The sequence below is a fragment of the Balaenoptera borealis genome (genome assembly GCF_965194805.1).
Source record: "Balaenoptera borealis genome assembly, chromosome: 4".
Taxonomy (NCBI): Eukaryota; Metazoa; Chordata; class Mammalia; order Artiodactyla; family Balaenopteridae; genus Balaenoptera; species Balaenoptera borealis.
The window spans coordinates 86746924-86761604 of record NC_138861.1 but is presented as its reverse complement, the minus strand read 5'-3'; the positions used below and the strand labels follow the sequence as shown (position 1 = coordinate 86761604).

The window sequence follows — 14681 nt, the reverse complement described above, 5'->3', positions numbered from 1 at the left end:
GGTTGTAATTTAAATTGTTGAGTGAAGCCATAGCTTTAAAAGCCATACTGTTGAAGTGAGCTCATCTGCAGTCTATCTTAATGACATCTGTGTTGCTATTGTCATACTGAATAATGTCATCTTTTAAATTCACAGACTAACATTTGAGCAGTTTTGAAGCAGAAATTGCATGTGGATTCCTTAATTACATTTTAAAAAATGTATTCATAATTGACACTTACCTATTTTAAATACTGTGTGAGCTTTTGTATCTCAAATTTAAGTAAAGCAAAGTTATTAAAACAAGAAAGAGGTACAGAATATAATTTGATAATCAGTTTTAAGAAAGAAATGTCAGTCTGAAAAGATATCTGCTGTTTAGCCAGTAGATTTCAAAGTGATACAAATTTTATGCCTAAAGAATGAAATAGAAAAGAGAAGTTCTTAAAGTAATATATTGTGATTTTTCTCTTAAGTTGAAAGATACTAAAAAGGTTTTGTCACCAGAGGTAAATGTTTTCTAATATTCTTTTAACATTTGGTTCTTAAGTTTATTTTATAATTTCAAAAATGTACATAATATGTATATATCTTTTATTATTGCTTTTATAGTTATTGGATTCATTCATTCATTAGAGAAATATTTATTCAGCACCTGTCTTTCAGGTACTGTTTTAAGTGCTAGGACTACAGCAGTGAGTCAAACAAAGCTGTACTGCAGCTGACTTTGTGGTGAGGGTAAAGATAATAATAAGGGAATAGCATCTAATATGCCAGGGGGTGATAAGTGCTGTGAAAAAAATCAAGAAGGTCAAGGGGATAGAGAATGATGAGGGATCTAATTTATATAGAGTAGCCTGTGCAAACCATTTTGATAATTTAACAATGTAATGCCTTTTAGTATGTATTGCTCTTTCATAAATAATTACCCTAGGAAGGACTTCTCATCAGAAATGCATAAATTTTTGAGCGAAACAATATTATTGTGTAGTAAAAGTTGATGGGACAGAAGAAAAAGTGTTATTTAAATAAATGCTGAATTCCATGCCATGAAAACCTTAATGCATAAGTTTACTACATATTTTTCATAAAGTATTTGGCCCAAGAATTCAGTTAAAGCCGGGAAATATTTCTGTAAACCCCTTTCTATCGGGGGGCTATAACAAGCTACTTTATCAGTAGATCATTTTTTAATGTATTTTGTTAGAGTAAAGATTTTTCCCCAAAATGCCCATGCTTAAGACAGGCTTAAGCTTAGGCGAAAATTGTTAGAGACCTAGCTATAAAGGATTTTGAGCAAATTCTGTCTTTGAGGAGTATTTTCCAACTTTGCTTGCCTAAATTCTCTCCATTTGTCATCATTTCCATTATTCAATATGACATTTAAAATTTTTGTTGCAATAGTGATCTTTTATTTTTTAAGTCTTTTATTTAAATATTCTATTTTAATGGTCATGTTATCCTCGTTCTAAGTTCTAATTTGTTTTTTCTTTGAACTTGCTAGGAGGTAAGAGAAGATACCAGCACATTTTTTTTGTGTGTGTGTGTGGCGTGTGAGCTCTAGAGCACATGGGCTCAGTGGTAGAGGTATGCGGACTTAGTTGCCCCGCAGCATGTGGGATCTTAGTTCCCCGACGACCAGGGGTCGAACCCATATCCCCTGCATTGAAAGGTGGATTCTTTTTTTTTTCCTTTATACAGCAGGTTCTCATTAGTTATCCATTTTATACATATTAGTGTGTATATGTCAATCCCAATCTCCCAATTAATCAGTACCAGCAAATTTTTAAAGAGCTAGATCTCTAATTCTGTCATTTCATTTCTTAATTCTTTAGTTTCTCCTCTAATCTTTATTATTTCATGACTCCTTTTAGAGGGCTTATTTGGTTTCAACTTGAATAGACTGACTAGTGCATGTCTTTTCTTTCCTTTTTAAATAATCAATGCATTTAGAAAGTCATAAATCTTACAGTAGAGGAAATATCCCACCTACAATGATTATCCAAGCCATCCACTGTGCTTAGGTGCCGTTTCTTTTTCTTTTATCAAAGTCTTCACTTTTTTTGCTCCAGTGCTTCTGCCTGCAGTCAACAATCTCACCTTCCTGTTGGATCATTCTCATCATTCTAATATGTTCTGTGTTTTTTAAAATCAACAAATAAACAAGCAGGCAAAACAAATCCATTGCCTTGATTCCTCAACTCTTCCAGCTGTAATCTCATTCCACAGCCTCACTACTGAGCAGAATTTTCTGAAGGAGTTGTCTGTACATGCTCTCTCTTATTTCTCATCTTCCGTTAACTCTTCAACCCACCGCAGTCTGGCTTTGGTCCCCAACCCTTTACTGAAACTGCTCCTATCTGATTTGGCAAAATTTTTATGTTGCCAATTCCAGTGGACATTTTTCTTTGCACATGGTACCTGACCTCTCATTTGGCATTGTGACCATGCCTTTTGCATTGAAACACCTTTATCCCTTGACTTGCGTAACACCATAGGCTGCTGATTTTCCTCTACTTCATTGGTTGTTCCTTCTTAGTGTCCTTTGCCTTTATCTGTTACAGTTCCTTGGAGCTTGGATCTGAGCTCCAGGAACATTTATCCAACTACCTGACATCTCCACCTAGATGTCTCAAAGTTGCCTCTAACTTATCAAGAAATGAACACTAATTTTAAAAATATCATAGCTAATGAGAAAGTATGATAAAAGGACTGGATATAAGATAAATGTACTTAATACTTTTATTATAATAGCAATAACCATGTGGAAATGCTAGAAAAAATTTATTGTATTTACAACAGTGAAAAAAGAGAAAATAAAAGAACATGATAAAAATTTTAATAAGAAAGGCACAGGACCTATAGTTAAAAGATTTAAAAATCTTATTAATGAGCATAAGATCTGAACAAACTAAAAAACATATGCTTGGATGTGAAGCCTTGATATCATAAAATGCCAACCATCTTAAAATTAGTACACAAATTTAATGCAATTCCAGTTAGAATCTCAATAGGGTTGGATTTTTTTTTTAATATTTATTTATTTATTTGGCTGTGCCAGTCGTGTGCAGGATCTTTTAGTTGCAGCATGTGGGATCAAACCTGGGCCCCCTGCACTGGGAGCATGGAGTCTTAGCCACTGGACCACCAGGGAAGTCCCTAGGGTTGGATATTTTTGTTGAGAGGATTGGGTAATATTATTTTAAAGTATATATAGAAGAGTACATATTCAAAATTAGTTTAAAATTTATTGTAAAAGAATATATGTGGAGATAGGAACTTGCTTTAACAAATAATAAACATATTGTAAATGTACTGTAATTAAAACACTAATATTGGCATAAAAATAGACAAATGGTGCAACAGAATTAGCATCCTGAATTGTTAAAATTCATAACAAAAATAATACCTCAATTCGGTGGGAAAAGGGTGGTTTATATCAAGATGATGTTGATAATAGAGGGCTCATATTAGAAATATAAAGAATTATAATACTTATTGTTGACTGGTGGGCCTGTGAAAATGAATGAGAAGGATACACTCACTTTACTTTTGAAAATATAAATTTCAGGAAAGTAAACTATCTTTTCAAATTTAAAATGCACATACTTGCAACCCAGCAGTTCCACTCCTGTGAATAAATTCCAGAGACACAAAAGCCTCACAAGGATGTTTATTTCAACATTATCTTAATAGCATAAAACAAAAATACCTGAAATCAATCTGCATGCCCACTAGCAAGGAAGTAGTTTAATAAATTGTGTTTTACAATTATGGAATATTACGCAACTATTAAAAAGATCATTATTAGTTTATATTTCCATGTATATAATTTTGGTGGGAAAAGCAAAATGCCAAAATATGTATACAGTATGATCTCTTTTATAAAACAATAACAAAAACTCCTATATATGTGTATATAAGTTTGGATATGAGTTTTATAAAGAAAGAGAAAGTTGTGAAAGGCTCTACACCAAGCTGTCAGCATTGATTACCAGGAAGGAAGAGGAAGATTGACAAAATAAGTGTCTCGGTGAAAAAAGCATGCAGTATAAGTCCACTGATACAAAAGGTTGGGGTGGTGGTGAGCTTTTGTATATACATGCGTATGTATGTATGTATGCATGTAACCAAACCCATGACTATTACAGCAGTGGTTAAAGGCTGCTACTTGGCCTTTGTCAACCCAAGATCCTAGTATCCCTTTAAAATCAGAAAGCCTATTTCAGTGGCTAATCTCCCACCTGCATCTCTAGCCTACTCAGAAGAGCTACTACATTAAAGAGGTATTTATTTAATGTGTATCTCACTATCTTGGTGAAGAGGGTCTTTGGCCCCTCTTGGGAGTGGAGGCATGGTTCAACATTTTAATGTTCACGTCTTTGGATTTCTTCTCTATATCGGGAAACGTCTTGCATATCAGTGGTCTTTTTTTTTTTTAATAAATTTAAAAAAATTTTTTTTGGCTGCATTGGGTCTTCATTGCTGCACGTGGGCTTTCTGTAGTTGGGGCAAGCAGGGGCTACTCTTAGTAGTGGTACATGGGCTTCTCATTGTGCTGGCTTCTCTTGTTGCGGAGCACAAGCTCTAGGTGTGCGGGCTTCAGTAGTTGTGGCATGCAGGCTCTAGAGTGCAGGCTCAGTAGTTGTGGTGCACAGGCTTAGTTGCTCCGCAGCATGTGGGATCTTCCCGGACCAGGGCTCGAACCCGTGTCCCCTGCATTGGCAGGTGGATTCTTATGTACTGCGCTACCAGGGAAGCCCATCTCAGTGGTCTTTAATGAAGTCCACTCTTGTGTTCAGGCTCCAACCAATCAACCAAACAGCAAAACAATTAAAATTAGCTTATGGAGCTGACACAGTGTAAATGAACTCTCTGGTAATTGTTCTCATATTGACAGATTGAATTTAAAATTTGAAATTATATTTATATAAAAGTATATACATTAAAATGTATTCTTTATTTGTAATGTTCACTTAATTATCCTTTTCTCTACCGGAGTATAGCCCTCTTTAAAGAAAGAGCTTTGTTATTTATTTTTCTTCCTTTTGTGGTGCCTTAAACATGTAAACGCTTGGTAAATATTTATTTGCATGAAGACAGTGATGGCAAGATCATTATGAACTACTACAGTGGTATTTCTTCATTGTGTGGGTCTATACCGTGCACTGCAAGATGTTTACCATCTCTGGCCCCTGCCAATTCAATGCCCATAGCCCTCTCTGGTCATTCCAACAACTAAAAATCCATGCCCCCTACTTCCAGAAGCCTTTCTGGGGTGTGGGAGCAGAGGGTTGGTGCTACCTTTGTTGAGAACCACAAGGCTAGAGTAATTGGAGAAGCCTTTCTAAGGGCAGCAGTATCTGTGCTAAACCTTGAGGGATGAGTGGGATTTCAAAACCAGAGAAATTGGGACACAAACAGCATGTAAAACAGGAAGCACTATAATGTAGACTCTGTCTTAACTGATGAAGCAGTGTGTCCATTTGGAAAATAGTTAGAAACAAAGTTGTATAGGTAGAGTGGAGTTAGAAGGGTGTTGATAAAAGGAGTCTGACAGAGGTTGAGAGGAGAGGGAATGGTGTCATTTCACTCTCTAATGCATCCTGCATGCTACTGCCAAATTAATTTTCTAAAACATTGCCCCGTTCAACAGTCCACTTAACATTGCCTGCTAGCTTTACACCTTTGATGTGTGTTCAGGGCATTTTATGTCATCTTATGCATCCAAATTTATCTCTTATTACTCCTTAATATTAATTAGGTATTTCTGGTTGGCTGATCAAACTGATATTCCCCCCTCTTTCTTTGTCAGTATGCTCACTTCATGCTTTGTTAATATCTTTCTTCCTTTATAAAATCTTTCATCATTCTGGCTGTAAAACTTCTTACTATTCTTAGAAGCCTTCTCCCTAATGAAACTGGCCCATAGCACTCCACACGATCCTGATATCTCCTTTCTCTTTCTTACAGTATTTATGGTTTGTCCTACAGTATTTGGCACAAAATTATATATGGCTTTTCATGCCTATTATTCTTATTTCTCTGAATAATTTTTATTCTCCTAAGGAGCTGTGTGGGGTTAAGATATACCTCACAATATTTTTGTAACCCTCCAAAGCAGCTTTTTTTGTCATTTATTTTGTCATTTGTCATTGTGATATAGCACTAGATATTGAGCACCCTGAAAATTCAAACTCTGTTTTTGTAGATGACAAAATGTTAATACTGCAGCATTATAATATTTCTTACACTTAAGTTATCAATTTTGTTGTTTCAGTAACTCGATTTAATTATTTTTGAGGGTAGGAACCAAGATGTATGTATCTGTGTCCCCCATAATGCCTATAGAGTGTCTTGCTCACAATAATCATTCAATATTTTAAAATTTGATTGCATTTGATAGATTTTTATTTGCTTTATCAATTCTCCTTAGCTGTAACCGTGTTCAGACCATTGCTTTGTTTTGCCAACAACAGAGGGCACCATCAGGGTACTTATACACCCAAGAAATAATCCTATCCCAGTCCTAGGTAGCTTTCTTGAGCCACACTTTCCTTTTCCTAAGTAGTGTCATAGAAATTTGGCTATTGTAGTAATTCAGAGTGGCTCAATCCTAATTATAGAACAATATGGACTTCAGGTCATTTATTTGAGAAAGAATAAGTACTGTCATATTTTGATCCTTTGTAGTTTTCAGACCTTTTCTTTCTTCTTAGTCTTCTCAATATTCTTTGCTCAGATTAAGTCTTACCCAGATCTTACTGTATTAGTGAAACACACTCCTTTCCTGAAGGGAGAAGATAGAAGTGGAGAGCAGTGAACGGGAACCCCACCTTTGTACTCCTCCTCCTTCCTGACCCCGCATCCAAAGAGCCAGCTTGAAAATCACTATAACTCATCTAATTTAAAAAACTTTAAAACAACCTGTTGTTTTGTGATATCTCATTTAGGAACTTAGTATAAAAATAGAAACATTTTAGTTTTACAGTGATTTTTTTAAGTACAAAGGAAAATGCTGTGGAATACATTTCTTGTTTCAGCAATAAAAGAGTTAATATACTAAGCAGCAGAGACTGAGACACTGCGACGGGATAGTGCTTTCTGTCTCTGTCATTTGTGGTTTAAGAAAAGGGGGTGGTGTTCTGCGTTTAAAAGGACTTTAATGAATGCTGTCAGTGTTTGTGAGAGCTAATGGTCAGTAAGGGAAAGGAGAGTAGGGGACAGTGGTCTAGCTGTTTCAGGATAGGTGGATGAGAGTTTGCTCTGATTGAATGGAATGTTCCACCGTGTTTCATCTTTATTTCATTGTCCTTTGTTCTCTATAATCTGATATATTGGTATAAAAGTAAATGTAGATATATATGTGAATGTGATTTATTTTCCTTTCAATTTGTTTATTGTGTACAACAGGGCAAATACTTCTCTTGTCTTGGTTGGATGCACAGATCTCTGTGCAGTGCTTTTTGCCCGTTGCCTAGACGATCACTTGGTTTCTCTGAGGATGTCTGGTTCTCGTAAAGAGTTTGATGTGAAGCAGATTTTGAAAATCAGATGGAGGTGGTTTAGCCATCAAGCATCATCTCCCAATTCTACAGTTGACAGCCAGCAGGGAGAATTTTGGAATCGAGGACAGACTGGAGCAAACGGTGGGAAAAAGTTTTTAGATCCGTGTAGCCTACAATTGCCTTTGGCTTCAATTGGTTACCGAAGGTCCAGCCAACTGGATTTTCAGAATTCACCTTCTTGGCCAATGGCATCCACCTCTGAAGTCCCTGCGTTTGAGTTTACAGCAGAAGATTGTGGCGGTGCACATTGGCTGGATAGACCAGAAGTGGATGATGGCACTAGTGAAGAAGAAAATGAATCTGATTCCAGTTCATGCAGGTTGATTATTTTCTTACTGATAGAAATGGGGTGTGGGGGTATATTCTATATACTGTTTAAAATAATTTAGTATTATTATTTAAAATCTATGATTTTATATATATATATATATATATATATATATATATATATATATATATATATATACCTCTACATATATACACATATGTAATATCTTGGTATGTATATGTGGTACTTTTGCTGGGATTTTTTAAAATGTTCTAATATTGATTTTAATTCTGTAAAATTATAAAGACAACAAATAGCTTTCATTTTGAAATATCTTGTGTTCCCTATATAGATCTGGCTCTGCCTTGAACATAATACATGGTAGCAATTTTATGCGTCATTGCCTTGCATTTTGCTTCATTCATTTATCTTCTATAGTCATAGCAAAACTATAGAAGACATTTCTATAGTATAAAAATTTTTATGACATTTTAGTTTGCAACAGATTATAGAGTCATTTTTAAATTTTTGTGAAAATGAAAGGTTTTATGAGGAGAGGCATATTGTAGTTGCCAATAATTTTTGCACCATTGTAGTTGTCAATAATATTTTTCTTATGGTTATTTCTCTTTGTCCTATGTTGCAGCCCTCCAGACTAATTCAGAGAATACAGTAACATGTCTCTTTCTAAGATGACAGCTACTAATTCCTGTTACCTTCACTTCTCTGAAAATTGTGCTATTTAGGGAAATGAAGGACATTCCTTCAGGAGAGTGTAAGGGAACATAGAGGAGCTAGATGTGGTCAGCTGGTGAAAAGGGGGCAAAAAGAAGGGGAAATGAGTTTGAGGAGAGAAAATTAAAAATTGGTAATTTCATAATGACTTTATCCACCTGCACCCGTGGAACCAGGCTTTACCTTTGAAATGAATTTTCTTCTTAATCAGTTTAAACTATCAATACTATAGCATATTATGTAACAAGTTAGGGCCTGAAAGTCATCTTTCTGATTCATCTTCATTTAAAAATATTTAAAGGCTTATTATTTTTCTAGATTAATTACTGGATCCTTTTTCTTTTAAAATTTCTTTACAGGTTTTGATAACACTTGTAATTTGTATGTTGGTTATTATTAATATAGGCATCATAAGAGATGGAGACAAAATGAGTTCGTATATTCAAATATCTTTTACTTGGGGATATTCACCGCCTTCTCTTCTAATCTTCACAATATGGAATTCTGAACTGTGATACTGGAACAATAACAAATATAGAACAGTCCTCTATAATCATTTGTGTAATGGAGAGAGGGGAATATCTTTACATAGGTAACTAGTGTATTTAATTTTTTTTAATTTAATTAGTTCATGATTTAGCATTATTTTAAGGGAATAGGAGCCACAAATAATTTTAATATGGAGATCATTTGAATTAATATGGTTTCATTGTTTTGTATTTTCTTTGGATACTTGTTGCCATAAAAAGAATAAAGTATATATTAAAAGGTTCAGGGTTTATCATTTTTGGGATAAAACCATTCCCATTTGGTGGGAAACCAAAGAGTAATCATCTTTTTATTTGAAACCAATGCAACGTATCAAGAATATTCTAACAAAATTAGAAAAAAATCAAAACATTCATTCATTTACCAGCATTAGTTATGAAAATCTTAACATGTATCTACTACCTGGAGAGATTATGCATATGTGATTATAAAATTTATATACATGTATAACCTTAGAAAGGTTATACACACATAGGTCCCTATAATTTACTTCCTTCAACAAAAGTAGTTTGCATAGCTAATGATTACTGAAATTAAGTTAATCTATTCTTTAGTATCCATATTAAAGTGTCCTCTTGATGGGGTATTCATTATGACAGAAAAAGATTTTTTTTTTTTTACTGAGGTAGCTATGTGCATACTTCAAGAAAATACAATTGTCATTTTTAGTTGTAGGAGTTATAAAAATAAGAAAATTATATGTTTTAAAATATAAAATAAATGTAGTTGTTTTTAAAATGCTAATCAAGAATATTGAGAAAGTAAATAATAAGATGGGAGTAAACAGTTCACATCTGCAGTGACCAAACTATTTTTAAAATATTATTTCAAAAATAAAATGTACTTAGAGAACATGTCTTTGATTTTTAGATATGAGGGGAAATCTGTCAAAGAAATTTAATATTCCTGGTGTTTTAAAATTTCTATCCCAACATCTTATTGCAAAAAAGTAAAAAGCATTCTAGATTTTAGAAATGTCATTTGTGTGTATACTTCTACTTTTCCATTTTTTCCCTAGATTAAATATATCTAATTCTCACATCCTCCTTCAGTCCTCCAGCTCTGAGTCTTTGATCTTCGTTATGAGGATAAATTTATTTGCCCCCAGCTTTTTGATTAAGTAAGCAGTCTCTCTAGGTGTTTGCCCTTCTACTGTAAACAAATCAAAAACTATCACTGTTAATGTCAAAAGAAGCTACACTGACATTCATCAGATTTTGTATATGACTTGGATATAGTTCTTTTCATTATATAATATTTGCAAATAATAAAATATATAGTAAACATTTTATTTGCATATACTATAGATTGATATCACATGGTGGGGAAATACATACAATATACGAAGAATTTCTCATTTAAGCGGTCATAATACTTGTATAGACCTCAGAACTTAGATTGAAATTTTGAGTTATTAGAAAAAAGGGAAGACAACTTAGTGGTTTTACATACACAGAATCATAACCCCTACAGTGGGTCCAGACAAGTTAAAGCAGAAGTTAAGAGGCAGCGTATGTTGCTAATATGTTTGATCAGTTGTATTCTAAGTAGAAGAAATGTCTGCCTGAGCCTTCGACTTATGGTAATTTATGCTGTCACACATCTAAGTGATTTGAAAGTTTCTTATCTTTTAACTTTGATCTTGGGTCTGTAACCTAGCCACTCTTTGTCCATGGAATCATCTCTAAGTCATTACCTTGTTATTAAAATACAAACTTTGTGTTTTATACTGTGAGGAATTTTAGACCCTAAGTAACAGTTGTGACCTATGTGAGCAGTAGGTTCCAATGACTTTAACTCAGGGTGAATTTTCACCAGGGCCAGCCAGGTTTACATAGTGGCTCACCATGTGACCATAGCTTAAACACGGTTTACACTTTACTGGATTTGCCAATTTTGAAATTATGTAATTTTGACATATTGGAGAAATTTTCATTATTTCAACCTTTGTTTATAAAGTTAGGGTTTACTATTTTATATATCAGACTATTTTTAGTCAATATGTATCAAATACTACTATACAAATATCCAAAAATTATAATAGCTAATATTGATTGGGTGCTTGCTATCTGTGAGACACTGTTCTAAGCATTTTAGTACTATATTACCTCATTTAGTCTTCACAAATTTCTGAGTTAGATTGCTATTATTATCATTCTAATTGTAGAGATGAGGCCAATGAGGCACAGAAAGGGTAAGTAACTTGCTCAAGATTAGTAAGTAAAATAAAACCACATTTTTAAAAAGCTAAAGTTTATATTCTTACAATAGTTTTAGATTTACAGGAAAATTTCAAAGATAGTATAGTGAGTTCCTTATATTCCCACACCCAGTTTTCCCTATTACTAATATCTTATATTAATATGGTGTATCTGTTACTGTTGAACCAGTATGATACATTATTATTAACTAAAGCCCATACTTTATTCAGATTTCCTTAATTTCCTTTTTTCTGTTACAGAAAACGTCCTAACATCCTTTTTTTCTGTTACAGTCCAGGATACCAGTTACATTTAATCATCATATCTCCTTAGGCTCCTCTGGGCTGTGACAGTTTCTCAAACTTTCCTTGTTTTTGATGACCTTGGCAGTTTGGGGAGTAGTGGTCAGGTGTTTTGTAGAATGTCTTACTCAGTTGGGATTTGTCTGATATTTTTCTCATGGTTAGATGGGGGTTAATGAGTTTTAGGGAGGAAGACCACAACGGTAAAGTGCCATTTTCAGCACATCATATCACAGATACATATCATCAATCTAACTTATCATTGTTGATATTGACCTTGATCACTTGGAAATAGCTACATTTTGAACCCAAACGATTAACATGTAGATTTCATGCACACATACCAGTAAGCAGTTCTCTGTGACTATTCATTTAATCACTGAGTTCAACTTGGATCAACATAACAGTTAATGATTCAATCTATCCAGTTTCACTTTCTCTCCTCAACTAATTTTCTCAGCCTGGTTCTTGAAAAAGCCAACCCTGGCTGGCATACAGGTATAATCTCTCGACACACCCACAACCCTTTACCCACAGTCATCTGATCCGTCTTATCCGTGGTTTGCTACTCTGTGTTTCAACTGCAGATACCCTTGAACTCTTCTATACCTTGTCAGTTGATTTGCTATTCTTTGACTCATCTTGAAGGCATTTAGGTCCTTCTCCTCTCCCAACAAGGGGTTATCTTCATAATATACCATTTCTCAAGTGCTGTCTCCTTTTTCTTGACCCTCTTTAGGTTGTCTCTACATCTCCTTGTTTGAACCATTCTATTAATTCTGGTTCACTTTAAAATTAAAATCTTATATGTTTCCACATGAAAAAAATTTTGCTTCCAGAGATGGCAAAGAAGTTCAACTATATTGTACTTGTATCTGGGAAGGATGTATTGCATTGTCCTCCCTCACACATGTATGCCCAAGTCATATCATGGATTCCCTTGACATAAGCCGTGGAACCTCTCCCCAGAAAACCATCTGTATGTGTGTGTGCACATACATGTGCATATGTACACGTGTGTGTTAAATATTTCATATGGGGTTCAAGGAATTCGTGAACCCTCTAAAGCCTATCTGTACACTGTATCAATCAGTGTTCTTAGTTTTAAGCAACTGAAATTGGCTGGTTTAAACAGAGTAGGAATTTATTGGAATCACATTAGTTCCTAGAAAGAATCAGCTTAGGAAAAAGGTTAAGCATTACAGTTGCACAACTGGCCTTTATAAGTCCAGATTTTTAAGGCAAAAGAGCCTTTTATGACACTTATTGCTTATATTTTATTTTCATCTAGTTGGAACTGGATAGTGAAGTTTTACATTTTTAGAATTAGATATATTAGGCATGAAAACAATGATACACATGCACACATACACACACCCCACATAAACACTCATATGCACAGAGCCATATAATTTGGCCATGTAACTTTAGGGAATATATATTAGTAGAGAATAGGCTAAGATAATATAACAAAGAGATTCAGAAATATAGTGGCTCAAATAAAATAGAAGTTTATTTCTCTATCACCTAACAAATGGGAAAATGACCCAGGGCAGACAGGTAGCTCTGCTACACAGGTTCCCTCAGAGACCCAGATTCCTTCCATATTGTTTCTCCATCCTGTAGGGTGTTGTTATTTCTTTATGGTCAAAGCTTCCTCAGCTCCCGCCTCTGCATTCTAGCCTATGGGAAGGACCAAAGAAGGAAAAGGGAGGACATTAAGCAAATAACACAAGTTGCATATATCAGTTTTGCTCACGTGCCATTGTTGAAAACCTAGTCACATGGCCACAACTAGTAGCAAAGGAGGCGCAGCTGTGGTCTCTGCCTGGGTAGCCATGTGTCCAGCTAAAACTCATTACTGTGGTAAATGTGAAGAATGGTTTGGAGGTTATAATCAACAGGGTGCAAGAGGTGAAGACAGCTGGATAGAACTCTTTGGAATTCTTTGGATCTAATTTTTTAATGAGTTTTTTCCCATATTATTTACTATTTTTACCACTGAGATGTGAGCAAATAGAGATAAGCAAAAATGGAAAAACAAAAATTACAAATTACCCTGCCACCCCAAAATAATAACCATTAACAATTTGACGAAGTATCCTTCCAGTATATTTTAGGTAAGTATAGAATAAAATTATGTTTTCAGAATAAAAATCTGAATCTTACTGTACATACTATTTTGTAACCTTTTTTGCCCTAATGTAAACATAAAATTAAGACTCTTTTGGTCAAAAAAGGCAGAAGCCCAACTCAAACTGACAAGCAAAGACTAGAAAATTTTGATTCACATAAGTAAATAAAAACTCAAACAAGTTTAGACATGATGAATCCAGATACTCAAATAACACCAGAAATCCTTTTTTTCCCCCTCTTTAGAATCTGTTTTCCTTTGTGATGGCATTTCCTTAGGCAGGCTTTCTTTGTGGTAGCAAAAAGCCATTAGCAGCTCCAAGTTTACTTTTTATCAGCTTAACCTCCTCAATGGAAAGAGAGTGACTCTTTTCCAAGAGTACCAACAAACATCTTGAAATGGACTCTCATTGGTCTTGTTTGGATCTTATGTCCACCCAAATAAATCATTATAACCAGAAGATATGATACTCTTGTTGGCCAGGCCTCAGTCCCTTGCTCACCTCTGCCCAGGGGAAAGACTCAACTCTGCCCAAGCCCTGTGAACTGAGGTAGGGTATATGTGGTTTCCCAAAAGGTCGAGATGGGTCTGTCATCATAGAAAGAATCCTGAATAGGAAAAAGCGGTGTCCAGTAAAACAGCTTGCTATGTCATTAAATGTTCTCCTGTATCTTTTTGAATAGCTACATCATTCTCCCATGCACAGACATACCTTTTGGTTATTTAACCAATATTCTAATTTTTTTGGAATTTAGATTGTTTCCAATATTTTCTTGTTAGAAACAACCTGTGATAACCCCTTCCCCGTAGCTAGATCTCTACATACAGATGACCATTTCCTCTGGATAAAGTCCCAAGGGTGTGCACATTTTTAGGGTTTTTGATCTGTATTCTCAAAGTTATTTCAGGAACATTACTCCTCTTTTAATTCTCAGCAGCATTGTA

General features: G+C 34.7%; 1 protein-coding gene across 14 annotated transcripts in view; it reads left to right on the top strand.

The window, feature by feature from the left end:
* KLHL5 (kelch like family member 5) overlaps positions 1-14681 on the top strand; it is a 187984-nt gene that overhangs the window by 19547 nt on the left and 153756 nt on the right. For 11 of the 14 annotated variants that reach the window (XR_014244094.1, XR_014244095.1, XM_082390390.1 and 8 more), the window contains exon 2: positions 7393-7866. The exons of 2 other annotated variants lie outside the window; for them this stretch is intronic. Coding sequence is in view for 9 of the 12 variants with exons in the window: in XM_082390390.1 (XP_082246516.1) it covers positions 7484-7866 (383 nt within the window). In the remaining 3 variants the exon portion in view is untranslated. Of the gene's footprint in view, positions 1-7392; positions 7867-9122; positions 9143-14681 lie in introns of those variants that run through there. One more of the 14 variants, XM_082390395.1, reaches the window with a different exon arrangement.